Source organism: Callorhinchus milii, unplaced genomic scaffold (genome assembly GCF_018977255.1).
Source record: "Callorhinchus milii isolate IMCB2004 unplaced genomic scaffold, IMCB_Cmil_1.0 Scaffold2, whole genome shotgun sequence".
NCBI classification, from domain to species: Eukaryota; Metazoa; Chordata; class Chondrichthyes; order Chimaeriformes; family Callorhinchidae; genus Callorhinchus; species Callorhinchus milii.
Genome location: NW_024704743.1, coordinates 8,729,198 through 8,752,636, shown reverse-complemented (window position 1 = coordinate 8,752,636; position 23,439 = coordinate 8,729,198). Strand labels below are relative to the sequence as shown.

Below are 23,439 nucleotides of genomic sequence, written 5' to 3'. Positions count from 1 at the left end.
CAGGATTCCTACTCCTGGTCCTTGTGCAGAAAGCCCTGCTGGAAGCTAGCCACACGTGTATAGCAGGTGAGGACAGGAGCAAACTCAGCTGTAACATTCCAGCCCTTGAAAAGCTTATCAAACTCACCATCAAGGCTCACGGATAGAATCTGGCCAGTTCGGCAAGTTACTGGACAGCAGTCAGAGCCTGTGAAACAGATCCCGGAAGAAAGAAGTTGGAGGCAAAAGCTTTCAGGAAAGGGGAGAAAATTGAAGAAAAAAATGGTAAAGAAATGCAATGATATAACAGTACAGATAAAGTAGGAAATTGCAGAGACACACTCAGGAGGCTTTTCGTTTTATTATGCTTTGTCATACTGCTTTCAGTTAAAAAAAATGCCTTCTGAATATTGACGTATTGTCTGCCTATTGGAAAGACACAACTAGAAATAAGGAATCTAAAATATATGTGCGGAATGTGCACTGTCAGAATAAATAGATTTCTGGTTAAGATAAACTGCATGGTTATAATTGGATACACACTGCAGTTCATAAACAAATCTGCAACATTTAGCAATTGCAAATCTGAGGATGAGGAAAGAGCAGTACTACTCCATCTCAGTATTGGCAATGCTACATATCCATCAAATACATCTTTGTAAAAAGGTCATGTAAATCGACCAGGATACGTATTCTAACTAAAAGCAACAGCAATCAGAAATATAATCCATTGGTTCTGAGGTCTCTGTGGCAGATCACTGCCTGAGGATGGAACACTTGTTGGAGTTGATGCTACATCCTATTCATGGAGTCTGGTCATCTGAGAAATGATCTGTGTCCTTTGCTGTGTTCAATCTGATGTTGCTGTGGCTTAGATCGTCCAGTGTGACCGTGGCCTGTTCAGCAATTTTCTGGAAGGAAACCATCAAATGCTTTTGTTATTGAATGGCTAGATATTCTCATTCTGCATGTTGTTTTTTTGCCATTTCGATGTTAAAGGAAAAAAAACAATGTGTTTTATTTATACAGTAAGGAGCCCCACAACCCCACTAATGGAGACCAATCCATTATGGATATCAAGACAGTGAGGATATCAGGTCATCACCTGGAGTACTACGGGGTTGAAAAAGCACTGCTCCCTTGTCTGTCTCAAGATTCTCCTTTCTTCACCCTCCTTCTCCCACCCTTCCTGCCCTCCACCTTTCCTGAACCCAAACCTCAGCTCTAGCGCAAATCCTTGACTGTCCATCGCCTTGGGATGTCCTCCCAATGTGAAAGGCGCTATAAAGATGTAATTTGTAGTAGTTGTTGCTCAGGAGATCAGTAGCTTTACTGGCACACTGCTCACTGATAAATCCTCTTGTGTAATCCCCAACAGAAAACCCCATATAGTTTACACTGACTTGTACGACCTTTAGTGCTTCCACCAAATGTTATGCAGTCACTCGAGCACCACACAGTGCCAGCTCTTCTTCTCCACTATATAATTCCAGCCCTTCTTTCAGACCACACAATGCAAGTCGTTTCCTCTCTGTGCCCAGGTCTCCCCACACACAGTGCCAACCTACCGCATTCACCTACCATTACACAGTCACTACACATTCACGGTAAGTCATTATACATTCTTGTGAAGTGTTTTCAGAAGTTTTGACAACATGATAAACTGCTACTCCAGAGGCAAAGATTATTATTATTATGTCTGACATGGTTAAACTCTACAACATGGTGATTAGAACCCAGAAAATCCAGAAAGAATGTGAACAGTTTAGATTTAATTAGTTTCCTCAGGGGTTAGTGGAATAGACTAGCCACCAAAGAGATTAAGATGCTTAGTCAGCAAATTAAAGATAGAATTAGATAGCTATCTGACGAAGAAATTCATTGAGGACTTAAAAGTTTTGTACGATTTGTATTTTACTGGTGCAAGTAAGATGGATCACAATGATCTTTCTATGTTGAGCTGCAAAAAAATCATCCCTTTAAAACCATCTATGCTGCAGACACATGCTGCAGACACAGGAAATCTCCCAACCCCACACTGCTTATTTATTCATCTAGTTGCTCAATTTTCCCAGTAAACATCATGAAAGTGCATAAATGTCCTTCCTGTGAATTAGAAGGAGTGAGCTCCCAGCTGCAATGCGGAAGATTTCAAACACAAAACAAACCAAGTTCAAATGGGTCAAAGTTTGAGATGTTTGGGCTGAAAGGTACTCTTTCATCAGAACCAATCTGGCGATCTTGTGGCGTTGGCTGCAAGAAGCCCAACATCTTCCTTACTTAAAACTCCAACAAAGTATATCAATACACAAGTGAGACAAACTGAATGCCCCAAATGGAAACAAGTTCTGTTTTCCAACTCTGGACACACTTTACCTTGAAGACCACAAGGATTTCACAAAATAATGTTTTTGTTTAGACATTAGGGTCAATTTAGCAAATCAATGTTTATCACATCAAACGTTCCCTGGATGAGCCGGAGGTCATTTTACTGACTGCCTTGTTTTTGTTTGTTTAGTAAAAAGACAAGTATGATGCTAATCAGCAGCAAAGGCTATGATCTGAAAATTCAATGCTAACTTGGCATGATGCTCACCATCATTGAGAGAGTGCAGCATTGACTTGGTGATTCGGGGAGGTGGGGGGGGGTGCTGTGTTGGAGAGAAAAAGACTCAAAAGAGAGGGAGAGAGAAAAAAGAAGAAAGAGTTGGAGAAATAACGAGAGAGTAAGAATGACGAAAGAAATGAGAAGGACATACACAGTGCAGTACTATAACGAAAATATGCAACTCCCAATGTAATTATTTTTTGGTTAGCAACGGAACCAATTTGTATTTAGACTGATGACCAGTTATCTGCATCGTTTCCTTATCCACAACAGGCAGTCCCAATTAGTGCAGATAATCAGCTCTCTACTGCATTTTCAAGGGTAATATTATATGCGGCATACATTTATTTAAAATTATGCAGACTGTAGGGGCCTGAAACAAATCTGCGTATTAAACCATACAACACATTTTTCTTACAAGTCTAGACAGTAAAGTGGTTAAATATTCAGAAGGCATGAGAACTTCTATCCATTAATGTCACATCGTCACTCAGTGTTAACAATGAATAATGACTGCATGCCCCAGGTGCTATTGCTGAAAGGTAGCACTGTTGTTTCTCTCGGTGCCTAACATTTGAGAAAATAATGTCCCTTCAACTCATTTATCACTTCTACCAGGAACGGCAGATGACAGACGCAGATATCAAACAAACAGCATATTCACACACTTGTTCAATCAACTGAGTTAATTGAATCAATAATTCAGAAGAAGACATAGATAAGGTCTGACTGTGAGGACAGTGTTTTGAGCTCACTGGATCACTCATCATCCAACACATCTGGATCCTCAGTGATACTTGTCCTGCAGCGAGTTTTCCAGCACAAATGAGGTTTTGCCGTGTGCAGACATAGGAAGATGTTTTTAACCATGCAATAATGTCCTTTTGTGAAACTACCACAGCCATTTCCCACAGCGAAAACTCTTACATATGCTAATATATGTCATAAATGCCACCAGTATTAATCTGAGATATAAATACTTCAATATGCACTCATAAAAGTGTTCACTATGGGCATTAACAATTCAGTAGTGGCATGCATCTACTGAAATTTTAAATAAAAATACAGTAAATTGTACCTTTTTAAAAATCCCTGATCATTTTTCTTTTCCCATTGAAATGTAATTGCAGGTATCTATTGAGTGGCTGTCATGACTCATCCCTAACTTTCATGTTCTCACTGGGGCAATAGCTATTTTTCCTTTGTTTGACTCATCCGTCTGATTGGAAGCTCTTTCTTTGCTGTAGGGAGCTGACAAATAGATACGAGAAGAGAATGCTATTAAGAAGCAGGCTGATTCCACAGCATGCTTCAAGTGACTGAAAGGGTTCTGTTACAATAATGGGACCTGTAGGTTTGATTTTCTCCCCCTTCCCTGTGGGAAATGCCTGTCTTCTATTTCACAATTGTCGCTGTGATTTCCACCACACTGAACAGATGGAAGTAATGGGAAAGCAAGCCTTTAAAATAAAGTGCACTGCAACCCTGAAGAATGGCAAAAAAACAAACACAGAACGTGTTGGAATCATTCTAGTATATTCACATATTCTTGTACAGAATTCCTTCACTATTTGCTTTTGAAAATGACATGATCGCCAACATCCTCAACCGAATACAACAACTTGCATTTATATAGCGCCCTTCACACTGGACGGCATCTTGGAATGTTAAAACGTGCTGACTTCCCATCCTCCAGCAGATAAATAAAGATCCTCGTCCTTGTATTAAAATGATTCCATGGCCTCGCTCACCCCTATATCTAGGCCCTCTTCCAACCCGTCCATCCTGGCCGCTTTCTCTGCTCATTGAATCCTCATGTCGCTGCCTGATCTGCTCCACCATCTTGCCCTGCTCTGCATAATTCCATCTGGGGTTCTTCCTAACCATTCTCAGTTCCCCCCATCCCCAGCTTGGGCTCCCAGTCAGTTGTGTGAAGTGCTTTCAGATGTCCTCCCGACATGGAAAGTGCAATCTGAACATAAATTATTGATCCTTTTTATTTGTCAAGCACAAGGCATTATTTGCTATGCTATCTTTCTGAAGACATTACAAATAAAATCAAATAACGTTATTACAATATTGAGGCACATGATCTGAGAAAATTATTCTCACCTTGGATTTTAGCGACGTGAACAACAGGGACATTCTGGTCAAAAAGAGAATAAGTGTACATGAACCAGCAGTCCTCCTCGTCCCTTGCCTTGCAAGGAACAGTAGACTCAGATTCTGGTAACTGCTCCACCAATGTCACTTCAAACTCGCACTGATCACATGTATTTTTCTTAGGTCCTTTCCCAAAGGCTTTACATTGAACACAGTCCCTAAGTGTTGCAAAAGAGAACAAAGAATGAGCAAAAATAAGAAGAAAATATCCTATCCAATTACAACATTTAAGGTTGGTCCCTTAAAATTAAGGTTCCATGATGTCTCGCAGCCTTAAAATATTTTTTTAAGATGCTTGAAGCTTCTATTTAATGACAAATGAATTTACTGTTCAAGTCAACACAAAACATCAGGGGTCCGAAATTCTTCATGTTCATAGGCATAATTCATCACATTCATTTGCCTCGAAAATACATAGTCACTACACATTACAGTAAATCACTTGAACCGCTTTAAAATGTCTTTGTGACATGAAATGATCTATATCCAATGCAAGATTTACTGTTTAATTTAAGAGTGTTCAGGATTTTGGAAAACAATCTCAAATTAAATCATAAATTAAAAAAATCTTAATTTTCTGCAAATCCTACAAAGAATGTACAAAATTGGCTTGCAAATTAAGAACAAATTTAAGAGCATTTTCTGAAATTATGCAAGTTCTGGAATTTTAAGGCAATGCTCTTAAGCCTAAAACATGAGAAGCTTTACAAGCCCAATGCCCAAATGGAAACATTTTCCAGCACTAATATCTCTTCATTCAAAAACATTAGTTTTGCTTATAACTAAACATTCCAGTTAAAAATCATATCCTCATGATGAAGTCCACCTACTTGTATACGTCACAAAGTCCAAGACAAGTTGGACATACGTCACAAGTAGGGCCTACGTATATATGATCCATGCATTTGCAACGACCGCATTGACATATTCCTCTGCCATTACAAATCTGTCCGTTCCTTGAAATACATGTTGACTGGTCCAGTGAGCACTCACAGGCACTGCCAGTAAAGTTATCACGGCATTGACACCATCCACAAGTGCATACACCATTTCCTGCGAATAGTAAAAGATCAAGGTTGTTTTGATCCAGGAGTTCCCTCTTGGCACACCTTGGTTGTGCTTTGAACAACAAAGTGATGTTATGATGTTATCTGGATCTCACAGTACCCAAAGTGAATTGCCCAAATTCACTGCTACATTCTCCTACAAAATAAACAGTCACTACGTGTTTTATGGTGAATCCCTGAAGAACTTTGAAATATCCTTTTGAAGTGAAATGCAGTCTATGAAACATAAGGATTATTATTATTATTGTGTCTTTTATCCACACACATTAGAGTTTCTGCTCTTGCCGACAAATTAAAAAAACATACCTCCACAAATTAAACCATTGGATCGTTCACAGCTGAAGTTGTCACATTCACAATATCTGCCTGAGATGATTTCATTAGGACTTTCCCTCTTTGGGCAGACACATTCCCCACAGATGCAATCTCCAATGTTACTACAAATTGGAGCTGTACGGTCTCTCCTGCAGGAAGCATTCAGTTCCTCGCTATCCAGGTCACTGATATCGCATTCACAGTGCTGTCCGACGTGTCCCTCACGACATCTGAAGTTCATAAAAACAGCCACGTTTTTTCATATTGCTGACAATGACTATGCGCTTATAAAACACATTCAGTTTGCTTCCAGGAGCAGATCAGTGTGGAGCAGCAAGGCTGACTGGCTCTACACCATATCAGGCCCAATAGAACAACCTTTGGGAATTGATGACTTCTATCACATCTTACCTGTAATTTGTCTTAAAGTTCATTCTAAATTTTGAAGCGGGTTCTTTGTGGAAAACTAAATTCTAAATTAAGCCTGAATTTAAGAAATTAACAATTTTTAATATGATCTTAAATTTGAAGACTAAATCGATTTACAGACTAAGACTAGGTGAGATGTCTCGGGTTTTCATTTAAAGTCATTTAAATTGCTGACAGCTTTAATAACGTTATTTGTAATGATACTGAGCCATTTATTGCAGCTTTGAAGGGACCATTACGGAAGTGCTCGTACTGAAGGAACGGTGAATCAAATTACCCTCTAGGTGATGTCAGCATATATTCTAGGTTGGTTTCCTGTCTTGATTAACAATTTCAGTATTGGTTAGAGCACTCATTTCACAAGCGAAAGGACCTGGGTTCCCTTCCCCGACAGGGCAAAAGCTTAGGCAAATTTCCTTACTCAATTCCATAACTATCTGTGCGCAATTGACTGCCGCGTTTCGTCCACAAAATATAGGGTTAATTCACTTTACAGTATATTCTGTGAAGCACTTTGAAACGTCTCAATGATGTGGCAAAGCGCTATATCAAACACAAGGATTATTATTATTCATTACTCCTTCAGCGCTCTGGCTAATTTTACTATTACTGCTTCGTAGCCAGGTTAGTGACCTACCTGCAGGCTCCACACTCAAGCGCTCCATTCCCGTAACATTCTGGGCTGTTAACAACAGCCAATTCTTGGCACCCACATTCACAAATAACCCTCAGGGTAACTTTGACCCTCTCACTGAAACCTATCGGTTTGATTTCAACAGTTGCCTTCTTTCCTTTACCCAGGCACGTGTTTGCTGTAATACGTATGTTGAAGCTCACCTAAAGGGAAAAAGATCTGTTTTAAAAAAGTGGCGTATCCTCCTCTGTAGGTACTTCCCAAGCAGGTGGTGTCATTGATGGTCAGATCACAAAACCATATTTATGTTTACATTAGCCGGGGTGAGTAAACAATAACAACTGTTTTTTTATGAGGGCGTTATCAGTCTGGTATCTGCCATGCGGAAACTCATCATCATGCTTAAGAGTATCCTAACTAAACTGATATTGTAACTATGCATCCCACCTCCACATGGAAATCGCAGAGACAGATTGTTGGAATGAAATGCGCACTATCTCCCTGGAGGGACACATCCTACTTACCTAATTCTGGAAAGTATTAGGCGCAGGTTGGCAACAGCCAAGGCTTGGGGACCCTATAGTGTGTTTTGGGGTACTGCTGAAGTCTAACCAGCTAAAAATGTATGTAGTGTACTTCACGTAAGGTAACTACTTGGAGCACGTTCAGAGACGGGGGTGGATACTGAGAAGGGAGAAGGGGAGGTGGACGTAGGCACTTCAAAGATTTGAGACCAAACAGAAAGGGAGGAGGCGAGATGTAGAGGGAAGGAATTCCAGAGGGTCGGGCTGTAGGAACTGAAGGCTTGGCCACTGATGCTGGTGCAGAGAGGGCAGGGAACATACAGCAGAGAAGCCAAGCGGAGGAGTAGGAGAAGATCAGAGAGATAAGGAGATGCCATAGAGAGAATGAATTTGTAGGTGAGGACCTTGAAATTAATCCACTGAGAGACAGTGGAGATTAGCAAGGACGGGGGTGGTGGATATGAGGAGTTTGGTGCAGCTTCACTGAGTGCAGTTTTAAGACTATATAAGCTGCTGGTTGAAGACATTAAAAAAATTAGTGGCACTTTAGAAAGCAACATCCTGTACACTGAGAAGGATGGACAGCACTGTAGATCAGTTCCCCAATGAGTACTACAAGATGCTAAACAAGAGCAAAAGAGGAGGGGGAATTAAGTGCATCTCACATCCCTCTTAGCAACCAGCATTAATGAGGTAAAGAACATGCACATTATTATGTTGAACCATTTCAAAACATTTAACTCACTGTCAAATGCAGTGACTGTTTTTATAGGCAAAAACAGACCTGAGAAGCCCTCTGAGCTGCACATTCATTTGATTGCACAGGGAAGGGACAATATTTACAAGAAAACTGAAATTACAATGTAATATTACATTACAACATTGGCTGTCTTAACTATTTTATGACTGTCATAACATTCACAGTGGCCATCATACCTAAACCTTGGAAATGGCCCAACAAAAGTCTTTGGCAGAAACTGATAAGCTTTGTGAGTGGTAATCATTAGTAGTATTGTGGAAAGGTCCTGTCATTGCAATTGCAAACCGAATGACATATCAAAATCAGATTTTAAGGATGTTATGTCTTGGAGTCTGTCCTTCTAATAGCAAATGCAGTTGGGCAGACCTAACTATTAGGCACCAAATGCATAGTATTGTAGATTTACAAAAATGTTTTCCTAGACCAACGTCCATTCATCAAAAAACGGTTCTACATCAGATCGTGACCAGGGCACGGTCACTTTCATAAACCCCCTTCTCATAGCCCCACACACCTTCATAACCCCCCTCCCCCAACACCTTTATAACCCCCCTTTCCCGTCCCCAAACCCCACACACCTTCATAATCCCCCTACCCCACACACCTTCATAAACCCACTTTCCCATCCCAAACCTCCACACACCTTCATAGACCGACTTCCCCACACACCTTCATAAACCTCCTTCCCCACACACCTTCATAACCCCCTCTTCCACCACCCACCTTCATAACTCACTTCCCCCTCCCCCAACCCCACACATTTTCATAATTCTCCTTCCCCCCACCTCCACACACCTTCATAACCCCCCCTCCACACACACACACACTTTCACATTCCTCCACCTCCTCCACACACATACTTTCACATCCCCCCTATCTCCTTCACACACACACACATAGTTTCATATTTCCTTTTTTTGGTGGGGGGAGAGGTTGTATTTGAAAAATTTGGTTTTCCCCCCGCTGACCACCATACCCTGATGAATTGTGTGGTTGTCCGTTCAAACAGCAGTGAAACTACAATGGGGGAAGGTTAGTACTTATGAATTCAAGCCATACAACCAAGGATGAAATAGACTTCAGCCTATAAAACCTGCAGGGCAAATAACAAGAAAGCAAAGAAAAAAGGTCATTTGTTGCATTGAACAACGGACAATCTGCCTGTCATGGCCTCTAGACAACATATTTAATCTCCTGAGGAAAGACTCAGCAATGCCTCTGACTACCACCCAAGCAAGTTCCAGTTTATAATTCAACTTACAAACTACATTATTTGTTCTTGACAATGTGACATTTCCATAGTTCTATCAGCTCAGGAGCCTTTACATTCTATAGTATTCAATCATCTCCTATTACACATATTTTTTCGGCTGTCAATTGTATTCCTAACCATGTCTAGTCCATTTTGGAGGAGTCTAGCAAAGCAATTTTTCGTAGGATTTCTGTTGACATATCTTCTGCTCTGGGAAGAAAAAGTAATCTTTTGATTCTTAGCGTCATTAGCTTTGTATTTTTCTTTTCATTTCTCATTTCCTTCCCATTCGTCCACAGAACACACTGTCACTGCACTTTACGGTATATCATATGAACCAGTTTGGGACGTCCTCCAAATGTGAATGGTGTTATTATTCTTATCATTCTCCAGTTCTAGCCCACTATCCAAATTAAAAGCTTTACTCAAAGATGGCTACTCAGTGTAGAGTTCCTTGCCACAATTTGTTCTTGAAGCGAAGTCCTTAAATTCTTTTTAAAGTGAATTAGATAGATGAATATTGAAGGAATTAGGAACAAGCAGAAAAGTAGTACAACAACATCAACAACAAGATTCCATTTATAAAGCGCCTTTCACGTCAGGAGGACGTCCCAAGGCGCTGCACAGTTGGGTCATGACCCGAGCAGGGGGGAAATGGTCAGGGAAGGGAGCGAGGAGGGGGGAAATGGTCAGGGTGAGGGGAGGGATAGGAGGGAGCGAGAAGGGGGAAGAGAGTCGAGAGGGGAGCTGAAGGCTCGGTCAAAGAGAAAGGTTTTGAGACCGGCCTTGAAGGAGGAGAGGGAGGAAGCAAGGCGAAGGCACTGGAGGATAGAGTTCCAGAGCCTCGGGGCTGAGAGGCTGAAGGCCCGACCACCAATGGTAGGGCGATTGGGGCGGGGGACGTGGAGCAGACCGGAGCCAGAGGAACGGAGGGTACGGGCAGGTAGGTAGGGGGATAGTAGGTTGGAGAGGTAGGAGGGAGCGAGGCCGTGAATGGCCTTGTAGGTGAGGATGAGGATCTTGAAATCAATCCTCTGGGGGATGGGGAGCCAGTGGAGGCGAGCGAGGGTGGGAGTGATGTGGTCCCGAAGCCTGGTGCGGGACAGTACACGAGCTGCAGAGTTCTGAATGACCTGCAGCTTGTGGAGGGAGGTGGCGGGAAGGCCGGAGGAGAGAGTTCCCATAGTCCAGCCTTGAGGTGACAAAGGCGTGAACCAGGGTTTCAGCAGCGTGAGGGGTGAGGTAGTGGCGTAGTCTGGCGATGTTCCGGAGGTGATGGAAGGCGGTGCCAGTTGTGGTGCGGATGTGAGGGAGAAAGGACAGCTCAGGGTCGAACAAAACGCCGAGGTTCCTGACTGGCTTTGAGAGGTGGAGAGTGCAGCCTTGGATGCTGATGGTGTCAGCGCCTGAGGTGCGGAGGCGCTGACGTGAGCCAATCAGGAGGGCCTCGGTTTTTCGCACGTTGAGCTGAAGAAAGTTGTCTCTCGTCCAGGACTCGATGTCGGACAGGCAGCTGTCAGGACATCGGTGGTCGTGGAGTTGAGAGTAGAGGAGGAAAGGTAGAGTTGGGTGTCATCCGCATACATGTGGAAGTTAACTCCATGTCTGCGGATGATGTCACCAAGGGGGAGCATATAGAGGGTGAAGAGGAGGGGACCGAGGACAGAGCCCTGAGGGACACCACATGAGACAGTACGGGGGGTGGAGGAGAAGCCATTCGTCGAGACAAAGTGAAGACGGTGAGAAAGGTACGACCTAAACCACTCAAGGACAGTGCCTTGAAGGTTGAGGTGGGAGGACAAGCGGTGGAGTAGGATAGCGTGGTCGACCGTATCGAATGCTGCCGATAGGTCGAGGAGGACGAGGAGGCAGAGGGAGCCCTGGTCACAGATGGTCAGGATATCATTGGTGACCTTGACCAGGGCAGTTTCTGTGCTATGGGCAGCACGGAAACCTGACTGAAGGGGTTCGAAAAGAGAATGGGTGGAAAGGAAAGAGCGCAGTTGGGAGGCGACAACTCTTTCCAGGACCTTGGAGAGAAAGGGGAGGTTGGAGATGGGCCGGTAGCTTGATAGCTGCGACGCATCAAGGGAGGGTTTTTTCAGGGTGGGCGTGATGGTGGCAGTTTTTAAGGGAATGGGGACAGAGCCAGAGGAGAGGGACAGGTTGATGATGTCGGTGATATGTGGGGCAAGAAAGTGGAGCTGGGAGATAAGGAGTGGAGTGGGGATGGGGTCAAGGGAGCAGGTGGTTGGTTTTAGGGATAGGATGAGTTTCGTGACCGAGGGTGGGGAAACGGGTACAAAAGTGAGTAGGGGAGGATGGGTTGCAGTCGGAGTGTGGGAGTGAGGGGGTGGGGGGTTGGTGGATGTTGGAGGGGAAGTGACCGCGGAGCGAATTCCCTTGATTCCTAGTATTAGGCAATGTGGAGGGAAAAAACAATATAGACTTTATAGGTCAAACGTTTTCAGGGTGGGCGTGATGGTGGCAGTTTTCAGTTTGGTGGCAGCTCCTCTATACTGTAACATTCTACAATTCTATAATCCACATTATTCGTTGTATCTGCTTTTTAAGGATCTATTCTCTCTCAGTAGGTTTTCTTCAATGAAAATAAGTCCAACTGTTTCAACCCCTCTTTGTAATGTAACAATAAATTGTATTTATATACAAATATAATGTAGAATAATGTAGAATGGTAAGGGAGAAAGGGGAAAGAGTTAACCATGGGTGCAATCAAAGAGCTATGTTTTGAGGAAGGACCTGAAGACAGATACACAGTGGGCCAGATGGAAGAGTTGAGGGAGGCAGTTCCAGAGGATGAGGCTAAAGAATTGGCTACTGATGCTGGCATGGGAAGGGTGGGGGATGTGCAGGAAGCCAGAGTTAGCTGATCAGTGGGGGCAAACAGAGCAGTAGGGTAGGAGGAGATCGTAGAAATAGCAGTTTAAATCCTAAAGCCAGGGATTAACCATGTTGCTTTTCTCTAAACCAGTGGTGACCAACCTGTGACCCACAGACCTGAAGCTGGCAGTCAATAAGCGGCCTCCCAAACAATTGCACTAGTCTCGTGTTCAATCGGTAGTGTGTTTTCTTTCAGTTTTTCTTGATTGAGTATATCTTGATTTACGGCATGAATCATAGAATATTAATCAAGATATTTTATTTTGTTGGACGACTAAAAAGGTTGGCCACCACTGCTCTAAACCAACAGAAATTGCCAAGTTTTCAAGCCAGATATGGTGGAAGGAGAGCTTTTCCATTTAGATTGCTGATTCCAGCTTAGACCCATTACGTATGGAAGAAATCAGATAAAGAGACATTTTCTTGGGTCTCAAGTTGTTTAGCAGAACATCACATTTCCATTGGTTGGGAAATGATCAATTTGTGGCTAAGATTTCAGTGTGAGCAGTGGATTCAATTGCATTATACTTCTATGCTCTCATGCATTTTGTGCAGAGCTGTGCTGCTCACCACAAAGCTTGCTGGTAAATCCTGGTAAGTCTTATCTAGTGAGGGCTCAAACCAATCAGTAATTATCTTCCTTGGCGGGGAGGAGAAGTAAGTAGGGTCGCTTTGGGACTGAGCTGGCTCCAAGGTGACATGCTTGGCAACAAAATATCAGAATCCAGTCAACCCTCTGTGGCAGTCTTGGTAGTCTGGTCTGTGAGCCAGGCAGGCCTGCGGTACACTGCTGATGACAGATCTGCCATCCTGCCTCATCGGCATGGATGAAGATCAGAAGGTCAGAAGAGCAGACTGGTCCCTAGGGGCAGGGATTCTTCCCGCTCAGTTTCTGTTAACTTTGCAAGACAACACCAGTTAGGGCGGTACGAGCTGGACAAGCTGTGGGAAACTTACCAGACCTCATTCACAATGATGAGCTATACGATTTTAACTGGTTAGACTCCAAGTACCCCAACACACTATCTTCAAGCCTTGCCAACTTTGCCTGATATTTTCTGGTATTATTAGGTAAGCTTGGTGGGCTCCTCTAGGGGGAGAGAGTGTACATTCCATTCCAGATGCAGGGAAATTTCCAAACGTGCACTTGTAAAACTCTTAGTATTCTTTGGATAATCTTAAGCATGGTGATAGGTTTTCACATATCTCAGATACCAGCTAAACAAAACAAAAATTCCTAACTGTAGCCTGTAGCTCAGTGGTTAGAGCATTTGCTTTGCAAGCGAAATACCTGGGTTCAATTCCAGGCAGGGCGAAATCTTGGGCAAGTTTTTTACTCCACACGCCTAATAATAATCCCTCCAAAACAAAACAATAATAAATTGGTCATTTTCAATCCACGACTGTTTGTGGGACACTGCTGTGCGCAATTGTGCCCTAACTGTGCCGCGGTTTGCCCACAAATATATAGTCAATTCACTTTACAGTCTATTCTGTGAAGCGCTTTGAGACGTGGAGAAGACATGAAAAGCGCTTTATCAAATGCAAAGATTATTATTATTATTACCTTTGCACAGATCTCTTACTTACCTCGTCACCAATCTGAATGCTTGAACACTTTCTGCCATCTTCTCCTTTGTAGACAGTATTATTCTTACAGTGGGCTGTATAATCTATCGTCACTCCTTCTGGTAATTTGCTGTTCTCTAGGATAACCTCAGAAGATAAAGCCTGCATCGGATAACAAAAATAGAACATTACATTTGCAAGCACTGGAATGTCAAAGGAAGCCAAACTGATTTTGAAGCAGATGAGATTTACTTTAATGGACAATACTTACATGATAAGCATCGAGGACTGACTTAATTACATTGCTTGAATTGGATGACAGAACCCCTACTTCAGATTTTGGAATGAGATCACGGAGTGCCTGTTGAAGTAGAGCAACATTATTATCTTTCCATTTTCTATCTGGTTATGTACATCATTCTGGGAATGTCATTTGGGGAAGGTCATGTGTCGACACTCTCAAGCACAAAAGATAGCAACAGTGATGGTCCCAAGTCTTGAATCAATGAGGCATAAAGAGAGCTGAATCTCTTCTGAATGAAAGTAGGAAAAATTACAGGGAGAGGTGACCAACAGTGTAATAATTGTTCCCTGGAAGACATTGGAAAGAAGGGTGGGAATATGGTTTAGAAATTATAGCACCAGATAAACAGTACACAGGAGTATAAGTAGACGAAAGAGGACATTCAATGTACTTTAAGGATAGAACACAGTTTACTGGGAGACAGGTAATAACACAGTAAAACTCGCATAAGTTATCTCGTTATAAATCATACAATAGCCTAAATGATACATGGACCCAATTCCTAAGCACTTTCCTACCAAAAGACACTTAGATGTAATAATAATAATCTTTGCATTTGATATTGTACCTTATTATGTCGTCAAGGTGTCTCAAAGTGCTTCTTGGGTTAAGCTGTAAAGTGGTGTGACTGTGTGTATTTTCTGGGTAGTCAGTGGACCCTAGCCAGGAAGGAGATAACAGGCAATTAGTGCTTTGTGCAGGAGCAGGTACATTCTGTAGAAATCAGGCAGGTTAGACCTGATGCCTCTGGGTTGTTCACTAAAAGTTAATTTTCGGGACCAAGAAGAGGGTGGATATCAACACTCCCTTGAGGAAAAGCAAGTAATACAGGGAAAGCAATGTTTTTTAAATGCTCAATATAGAACATAACATTTACAAAATAAAAAATGCTCGAGTAAGAAAGGAGGACCATGCCAATGTTCTCACAGATTGAGTTAGGATGAGTTGTGCTGCTCAGGAGGCCAGGGACTCGTCCTACTCACCTCCCATTAACCCTGCAAATGAAAGCCCTAACCGGTAGAGCTGGACAATGGCAAGCTATGCAGTTTTAGCTAGATTCCGGCAGTACCCCAATGCACACTCTGGACCTTGGCTCTTGTCAACCTGCACCTAACACTCTCTGGAATTAGATAAGCAGGATGCATCCCTCCAGCGAGAGAGTGCGCTTTTCATTCCAATAAATATCTCAGGAAATTTATATGTATAGATGCAATATATGGAACTCTCAGTTTGGTTTGGATACCCTTAGACACCGTAATGGCTTTCCAATTGTGTCAAATACCTTGCTGACCCCAAAAAGCTGAAACCTGCACTTATCGGATGTCTAATGTCCAACTGGTGACTTAGTGGAGTTAGAACTAAGCACCTTCTTTTTGGGTTTGAGTTGATTCCATGATGACACACCAGGCAACGGGAGACCAAAATCTAGTTAATGCTCAATAATCCAATACCTGAACCAAACAGGTCCATACAACCCCAAACCACTGTTGATGATAGATTAGACAATAAAGCTTATTAGCAGGACTTTGAGAAGCACACCAGACACTGGGGTAGGAGTTTCCTCCCATTCAGCACTTCTGCAAGCCAAAATCTCTAATAAATAATAGTGGTCCTGGCTAGATACGCAGCAGAAAACTTGCCAATGTTTGCAATAGTAAGTTGCAAGTTTTATCTGGTTAAACTCCAGCAGTATCCAAATGTACATTCTGGGGTTTCTAAGCCTGGACTCTTGCCAACCTGTACCTAAACTCTCCAGGGTTAGATAAGAAGGGTGTGCTCCTCCGGGGAGAAAGTGCACACTCTGTACCAGGCAAATGGAAACCCTACTACCAGAGAACACTCAGTGATTTGGAAACTCTGAAGCATGGTGTGGGTTTCTGTTTGGATCTGATGCCTGTCTTACAAAATATGTGTGGGGAAGAAATTAGAGTAGCAACTCGAGTAGATAACTCCAGTGGAGAAGCTAAAATCATGATGGACTAAATGGCCTCCTTCTGTGGTTTAATGTCCATGATTCTAGGTTGCTTCTTCCCTCATGTATATTTTTTGGGAAGTACATCTTACCTTATATACAGCCTGGGACTGTTTTGTAACAGCAAAAATGAGCTGAATATTATTGGTAGTGAGCTTCTGTACCAAATGAGGAATGGATGGATGATCCTGTGAACAAAAATGTTTTGGAAGTTCAAGTGAATCTAAAATACAAGTTGTTCAAAGAATTTAGTACAAAAAATTGACCAACTCTAAAACCCATTTTTGTGAAAAGTAGTCACTAACTTGGTGTGTAAAAAACATGCAATCAAAATTGGGGACCTACTACATCAGGGAGAAATTTGCAGTAACCAAGAAAGGGATTAGTGAAGTTAGTTATTTAACAAGAGGTAAGCCAGACAATCAGTAAATTTGTGACATAGACCAGAGGGGTCCAACAAGTTGCCTGGCGGGTGATTTTTTCCGGCCCAAGACCATTTCCAACATTCCACCTTCCATTCCCTCCCTGGTGAACATCCTCCCAGGGTAATGGTAGGAGCCGGCGGTTGGGAGAGACACAGCCCTCCTCGCTCCTCCCTTCTTCTCCCCCCTCCGTCCTCCCCCCTTTCTCTCTCCCCTTCCTCTCTCCCTTTCCTCTCTCCACCTCCTCTCTCCACCTGCTTCCCCCCTTCCTCTCTCCCCCTCCCCCTTCCTCTCTCCACTCCCCCCCACCCCCAATCCTTCTCTCTCCGGTTCACTATCTGCACGTCTGTTGCTAAGGACATGGTTGGTAAGATGGTAAGAGACCCGCTTGCCTTCCTGACAGACTGGAGTAATGGCCGGTATTATTTCCACTCTCCATGCTGAGTGTCCCTCAACCTCTGGTTCCCACTGCTGCCCTGGGAAAACGTTCACCAGGCAGGGAGCAGAAGGTGGAATGTTGGAAATGGTCTCGGGCTGGATTATATCACTGGCCAGATGTGGCCTGTGGGCCCTCAGCTGGCCCAGGCTGGATGCGGCCCGTGGACCTTTCTCAAATAGGGAATCCGGCCCATGGCAGCCAAATGGTTGGACCACCCTGACATAGAACACAGACAGACCAGTACATTGAGACAAGAAATTGAATGCCTTATTGTCTGTGGAGTTGCTTCAGTTCACTGATTTGGGGAAGGAAATATGAGGAAAGAAAAGAAGAAACAGATAATTAGAGGGTTTTATTTCACACTGTTCAGTGGGTATTATTTTACAATGATTTGGTTATCAGAGAATTATCAATTTATTACAATGTTCCCATTGTAAAGTTGTAGAAACTAGTTGATCATAAAATAGACCCCGGAGACTCAGCTGAAAGGTACATTAGACACTTAGGCAGTATTATCTGCTTTAGATTTCCAAGAATGAACTCATTAACTTCAAAGCGATGAGCAAACTAAGTATTAAGGAGGTGACAATATCGAGACTAACACTCTTCAGGTCATTAGTTTTCAATGCTAAATCAAATTGTTCAGGCACTTTAACAGCTTTAAATGATCATTACTTAAGATCCCTCCTCAGTGCTTGTGATGATTGTATTAACAGGATTGCAGTCTTGGTGATTGCCATTCAGGGATACAGTACTAACCGGGTATCATTAACTTCAACCCAGAAAGATTACTGCACCCATTTCACAAATCAACAAATTTGTGGGTGCATTTATCCCGTAAAATACACAGTCAATACACTTTACAATATATTCTATGAAGTGCTTTGAGACATATCAACAACGTGATAAGGCGCTATATCAAATGCTATATCAAAGGATTATTATCATTAACAAATGGTCATGCATAACATGTTTTTGCTTCTATCCTTAGATATCACAAAATCCTCAAATTGGAGTTGTTTTGCACTACTTTGGGCAATTAAGCGTTGTTATGAAGGGTATTTGTCAAATCATCTCTAATAATAATAATCCTTGCATTTGATATAGCGTCTTATCAAGTCATCAAAGAGCTTCACACCATATGCTGTAAAGTGGTTTTGACTGTGTATTTTGTAGACCAGGATCTTATGTAGCTTCAAGCTTGTCACCCATCAGTTGAAAGCAGAGCTTTCCCTAGACTGACTCAGCCTAATGCACTCATACAATTTAAGTTTCCCCACTAATCACCACCGTGTATACAATTTCTGAAGATCTTTACCAAGTTAGTACTAATTCACAGGCTGCGTTTGATTAAAGCAGACGTTAATGGGAATTGTAATTGAATCACCTCGATCTGGACTAGGTTCAGTAAAATGTTTTTACACAACTCAAGGTATTGCAAATAAGGTAGGTTGAAGCTCGTCTTTTTGTTAAAATATAAGTTGAGAAGATTGAGCTGATCTGGCTTCCAAGATTAACTAGCAAACTTACATCATAGCCACTCTTTGTGTAGAAACCCTGAGGATTCAGCTGGCATCCAGCATCAATTGGCAACACGCTACCAATATCACCACCTTCAGCAAAATTAAATCCTGAATCTGTAGAGAAGACGAGGAGGCGTGTGGCATTTCGCCAGGCAATTTCATTCTGTAAAATACAGAGTTTTTCACAAAATCACAAGTAAGGTATTAGAGGTAAGTGATCACAGAAATTTACAAGAAATCACAGGAGATGTAGGGATGAATAATAATGGTAAACATAATAATCCTTGCACCTGTTATAATGCCTTGTCATGTTAGAAGGAAGTCCCAAAGGTTCATAGAATTTTTCTGTGAAATGTATTTTGTAGGCAAATGCAGCAGCCAATTTGCACATAGCAATGTACCACAAACAGCTATGAAGTGATCAATTTTATTTGGGAGATTGTTGGCCAGGACACCGGGAAAAACTCCCTTCTCTTTTACAAGCCATAACAGAGGATCTTTAACATCCGCCTGAACAGGCAGACTAGATCTCGGTTTAACTTCTCAGCTGAAGGACAGAAAGATGCTCCCTTGCTCCATTCAATATAATTTTTCCATAGTATCCCACCATATTGGCTTCCCATTACAACAACAACAAACTTACATTTACATTTCACATCAAGAGGACGTCCCAAAGCTCTGGCCAGCAGAAGGTTAGATTCAAGAGAGGTAGGGGTGAAAAGATGACCAGAGATAATTGGGTTGTCAGCCATGTCTGTTTAGAAGTGGAAATACTAGCTTCACATTCTGCATCCTTAACGTTTTCACGATTATAATTTTTGGTTTAATCTTTTCTTTATTCTGATCAATAGGGTATATTATGTGTACTGTGTAAACCTGTGTTTCACAGTCTTTTTGATATGAGGGACAGTCTCAGTTCCTTCTTAAAACAAGGCAGAGCATCATTCAATAAGCCTCTCATGTCACTTGACCCAAAGTCAATGTAGAAAATTCTGATGTTTAGCTTGCTAGTAAGGATTTCACTGTTATTAATTTGATTATTTAATTATTCTCAACAATTAAGACAAGGAGTGAAATATAGCCATCCATGGTTGCACCCTCCACCTTACTTAGCCAGTCCGGCACCTTGGGGTCTTGTTTGACCCTCAACTATCCTTTCTACCCCATGTCTGAGCCATGACTCGCTATGCCTTCCCCCACCTCTGCAAAATCGACCAGCTCCACTATTGTCTCACTCCACAGACCGCCAAAACTCTCATGTACGCTTTAATTACATTGAGGCTTGACTATGCAAACTCTTTGCTTGTCAGCCTGCCCAACTCCTCCCTCCATAGGCTGCAGATTCATCCAGAACTCTGCAGCCCGTGTCCTCTCCTGCATCAGGCTCCATGACCCTATCACCCCCATCCTCACCCGACTCCACGAGCTTCCCATCACACAGAGGATACAGTTCAAGATCCTGGTCCTCACCTTCAAAGCCCTCCATGGTCTTGCTCCCCTCTACCTCTGTGACCTCTTAACCCCCTTCCATCCTGCTGACTCCCTCCGCTCAGCCTGCTTCACGTCCCCTGCCTCACTCGCCCCACTATTGGCAGGCGGGTCTTCTGCCACTCTGCCCCTACCTTCTAGGACTCCATCCTGCAAACCCTCTGCCTCGTCCCCTCCCTTGCCTCTTTCAAGACCCATCTCAAGACCCTCCTCTTTGACCGTGCTTTTGATCACCCACCTTTCCCCCCTGCCCTCCACCCTGCCTGATCCCAACCCCCAGCTCGAGTCCAAAACTCTGTCTGTCCAGCACCTTGGGACGTCCTCCCAACGTGAAAGGCGCTATACAAATGTAATTTTGTTGTTGTTGTTGTTGTATAAGTGTCAATACATCTACCCACATCTCCATTGTGCAGTGACATCCATTACCAGTGGAATTGCACCTTCCAAATTTTACTGCAAGCAAAAACTATTTTGTCCCATCCAGCCAGCGGTGCGAAATGTTTTGAGATATCCTCCCAATGTGAAAGGGGCTATATGAATATAAATTGTATTTCAATGATTTTGTATTGCTTTGAATCCTGCTTTCAGATTTACTCATTGGGTTGTTGTTTAAATAGAATTTCCAATAAATCTTGTAAACTTTGTTCATCCATGGATTTTTGTACTCACCTCACAGACAGCAATCTGCATTATAGCATCAAAAGCACCTTCTGCAGGGTCTCGGCTTTCAGACACAGTCTGCTCGTTCACAACTGCTTTAAACCTACCGATGTCACTGGTCAACGGCAACACGTTTCGGAAACTGAATGGATTTGTACACTGTTCGCCAGCTTTACAAGTGTTTTTATGTAAGGAGCCAAACCCTGCAGGGTAACAACAGTTTAGTAAGCCACCTTTCATATAGGATAACATCTTACTTTACTGGAACAACTTCTGACAAAATGCAGCCAACATTAAACATTAAAGAGTGGAAAACGTAAGAGTTTTTAAAAGATATAGAAAAAGAAAAAAACACACTCCACATGCTTGTCGAGTTCACTCTCTCTGGATACCACATACAATTCAACTTTATATGAACCTTACCCAAATCATTCAGTTTCAGGAGGGAGGTCATTGAATACAAGTAATGGGAGGGTGGGGACTTCGAAATTATGTGATTACTGTTACTAGATGTCGAGATATAATGTAAAGGTGCAGCCGCCCAAGTGGGCCATTTGTTAAAGCCATTAGCTAGAGTGCAATTGAGCCATTCAGACCTGAATATCCCAGGTCCAATCTGCACTGTTATCTGCCTGCAGATGGAATAATTACAATTGATCTCACCACGATGGTCAAATAGCCTATTAAGACTCACTGAAGAGTAATCACTTGAGCCAGGAACCAGAGTGTGAACCATAACAAGACCATCTTGAAAGGGGTGAGGGAGCAACTACTTAAAGAGTGGAAATCAGAAACTAAACAGAAATTCTTACCAATCCTAAAATCAGAAACAATGTTCCTCATTTCATTCACCAAATCTGTTCCCAACCTCTTTACATTTTCCAAATTATCTTTCATTGAAGCAGAAAGGTCCAGGAGGTAGTATAGATCAATAGGATAGTCCTCAGCTCTTTTGAAATTGAGTGGGAAGATTTGTGGTTCTCCTGAGGATAAAAGTACAAGATTTTAGGTACCTTCAGTGTTAGGAGCAGGATATCTGAAATATACAGGTCTTTCTAAAAGACAACTGGCACAGGATTACAAGGGTGATATATTTCAGGCACATTTTTCCAAGGGCGGGTTGCAATAAGAGGATTTTAGTTCTTTACTTTTATGGTGAAAGGACTGTCTTCATTATGTCCAACATGTTAAATTGTAGAGATTCTCCCAATTTGCCAAATTCTGGACACAATGAATTGCTAAGAACTAGCCCCACATGGAATTTCTTTACTCCCCCCACCAACCCCCAAATTTTGACTATTTGCCTGTCATTTCTGTTTCTTCAGCCTCTCCCAACTCAGTCCACCAGGAAACTTGATCATTTTCATCCTTACACTAACAAACCACTATGCTATCAATCTAGATTTCCCATTGTAAAGATATTGTAATTTTTTTTTTAAAATGACAAATTTTAGCAGTTAGTATAAGATACTCATCTTCCCAACAACCCCCACCACACCACCCCCCCACATGCACAGCATCATCAAAATCACTAGACCAGGGGATAGGGGATAAGTAAATTCCACTTGGGGCTAGATTTACTCTATTATCCTAGCAATTCAGGATGTCCAGAAATTGGCTGAAAGCCCGCCCATCATTGGCGGGCGGGCTTTCAGTCTCTCTGCCTCCACTCTCTGGAGCTCCATCCCAGTCCCTCTGACTCCATCAACTCTGACAAAGTCCAGTACAAAACCAATCTCTTTGACCTTGCTTTCGGTCATCTTTCCCCTCCCCAACTCCTCAGTTCCCACCCCCAGCTCGGATGTCCAACCAGCACTGTTAAGAGCTTTGGGATGTCCTCCCAATGTGAAAGGCACAGTGTAAATGTAAATGTGTACAGTAATTTGCATTTGTATAGATGTCCTGAAGTCTAAAGCTCTACTGGTAAGAAAACTATTATGTAATCTAGTCATCTAATGCAATTCTTGTCACTGGGTGACCCAAATGGTAATGTAATTGATTTACAGTTGGGGTAAAACAACAGCAATTAGGGCTGCCACACTTTTGTTTGAAGGGAAAGCAATCCACCAATCGATTAACAAGCGGGTTCCTACTTACTGTTAGGTGAACAGGTATGTGGAGTAAGGAAAGTTGCCTAAGGTTGGGACGGCCTCCCGACATGAAAGGCGCTATACAAATGTAATTTTGTTGTTGTTTCGCCCAGCCTGGGAATCAAACCCAGGGCCTCTCGCTTGCAAGGCGAGTATTCTAGCCAATGCGCAATGGGACTCCACATGGACAACTGACGGTGAATAAATAATGTCTATGAGGAATGCACACAAAATAAGTAAAAATTCTCCTGCAGCATTTTCCCATCTTTACTGTTATTGAAATTCACACCTGCACTAAACTCCATACCCCCATCAGACCAGTCCTCACCAGGCTCCACTG

The 23,439-nt window shown here is 42.6% G+C and overlaps 1 protein-coding gene across 6 annotated transcripts in view; it reads right to left on the bottom strand.

Moving 5' to 3' along the window:
* Nucleotides 1-315: 315 nt before the first annotated feature.
* Nucleotides 316-23,439, bottom strand: part of LOC103188813 (integrin beta-1) — a 52,961-nt gene continuing 29,837 nt past the window's right edge. For 5 of the 6 annotated variants that reach the window (XM_042331824.1, XM_007908930.2, XM_042331825.1 and 2 more), the window contains 11 exons: nucleotides 21,822-21,992; nucleotides 21,019-21,212; nucleotides 18,869-19,024; nucleotides 16,570-16,665; nucleotides 14,473-14,562; nucleotides 14,223-14,363; nucleotides 7,199-7,398; nucleotides 6,124-6,362; nucleotides 5,581-5,803; nucleotides 4,700-4,908; nucleotides 316-890 (listed from right to left, as the gene is read on the bottom strand). In XM_042331824.1, the coding sequence (XP_042187758.1) occupies nucleotides 880-890; nucleotides 4,700-4,908; nucleotides 5,581-5,803; nucleotides 6,124-6,362; nucleotides 7,199-7,398; nucleotides 14,223-14,363; nucleotides 14,473-14,562; nucleotides 16,570-16,665; nucleotides 18,869-19,024; nucleotides 21,019-21,212; nucleotides 21,822-21,992 (1,730 nt within the window). In that variant the 3' untranslated portion in view covers nucleotides 316-879. Of the gene's footprint in view, nucleotides 891-4,699; nucleotides 4,909-5,580; nucleotides 5,804-6,123; nucleotides 6,363-7,198; nucleotides 7,399-14,222; nucleotides 14,364-14,472; nucleotides 14,563-16,569; nucleotides 16,666-18,868; nucleotides 19,025-21,018; nucleotides 21,213-21,821; nucleotides 21,993-23,439 lie in introns of those variants that run through there. The other variant, XM_007908932.2, reaches the window with a different exon arrangement.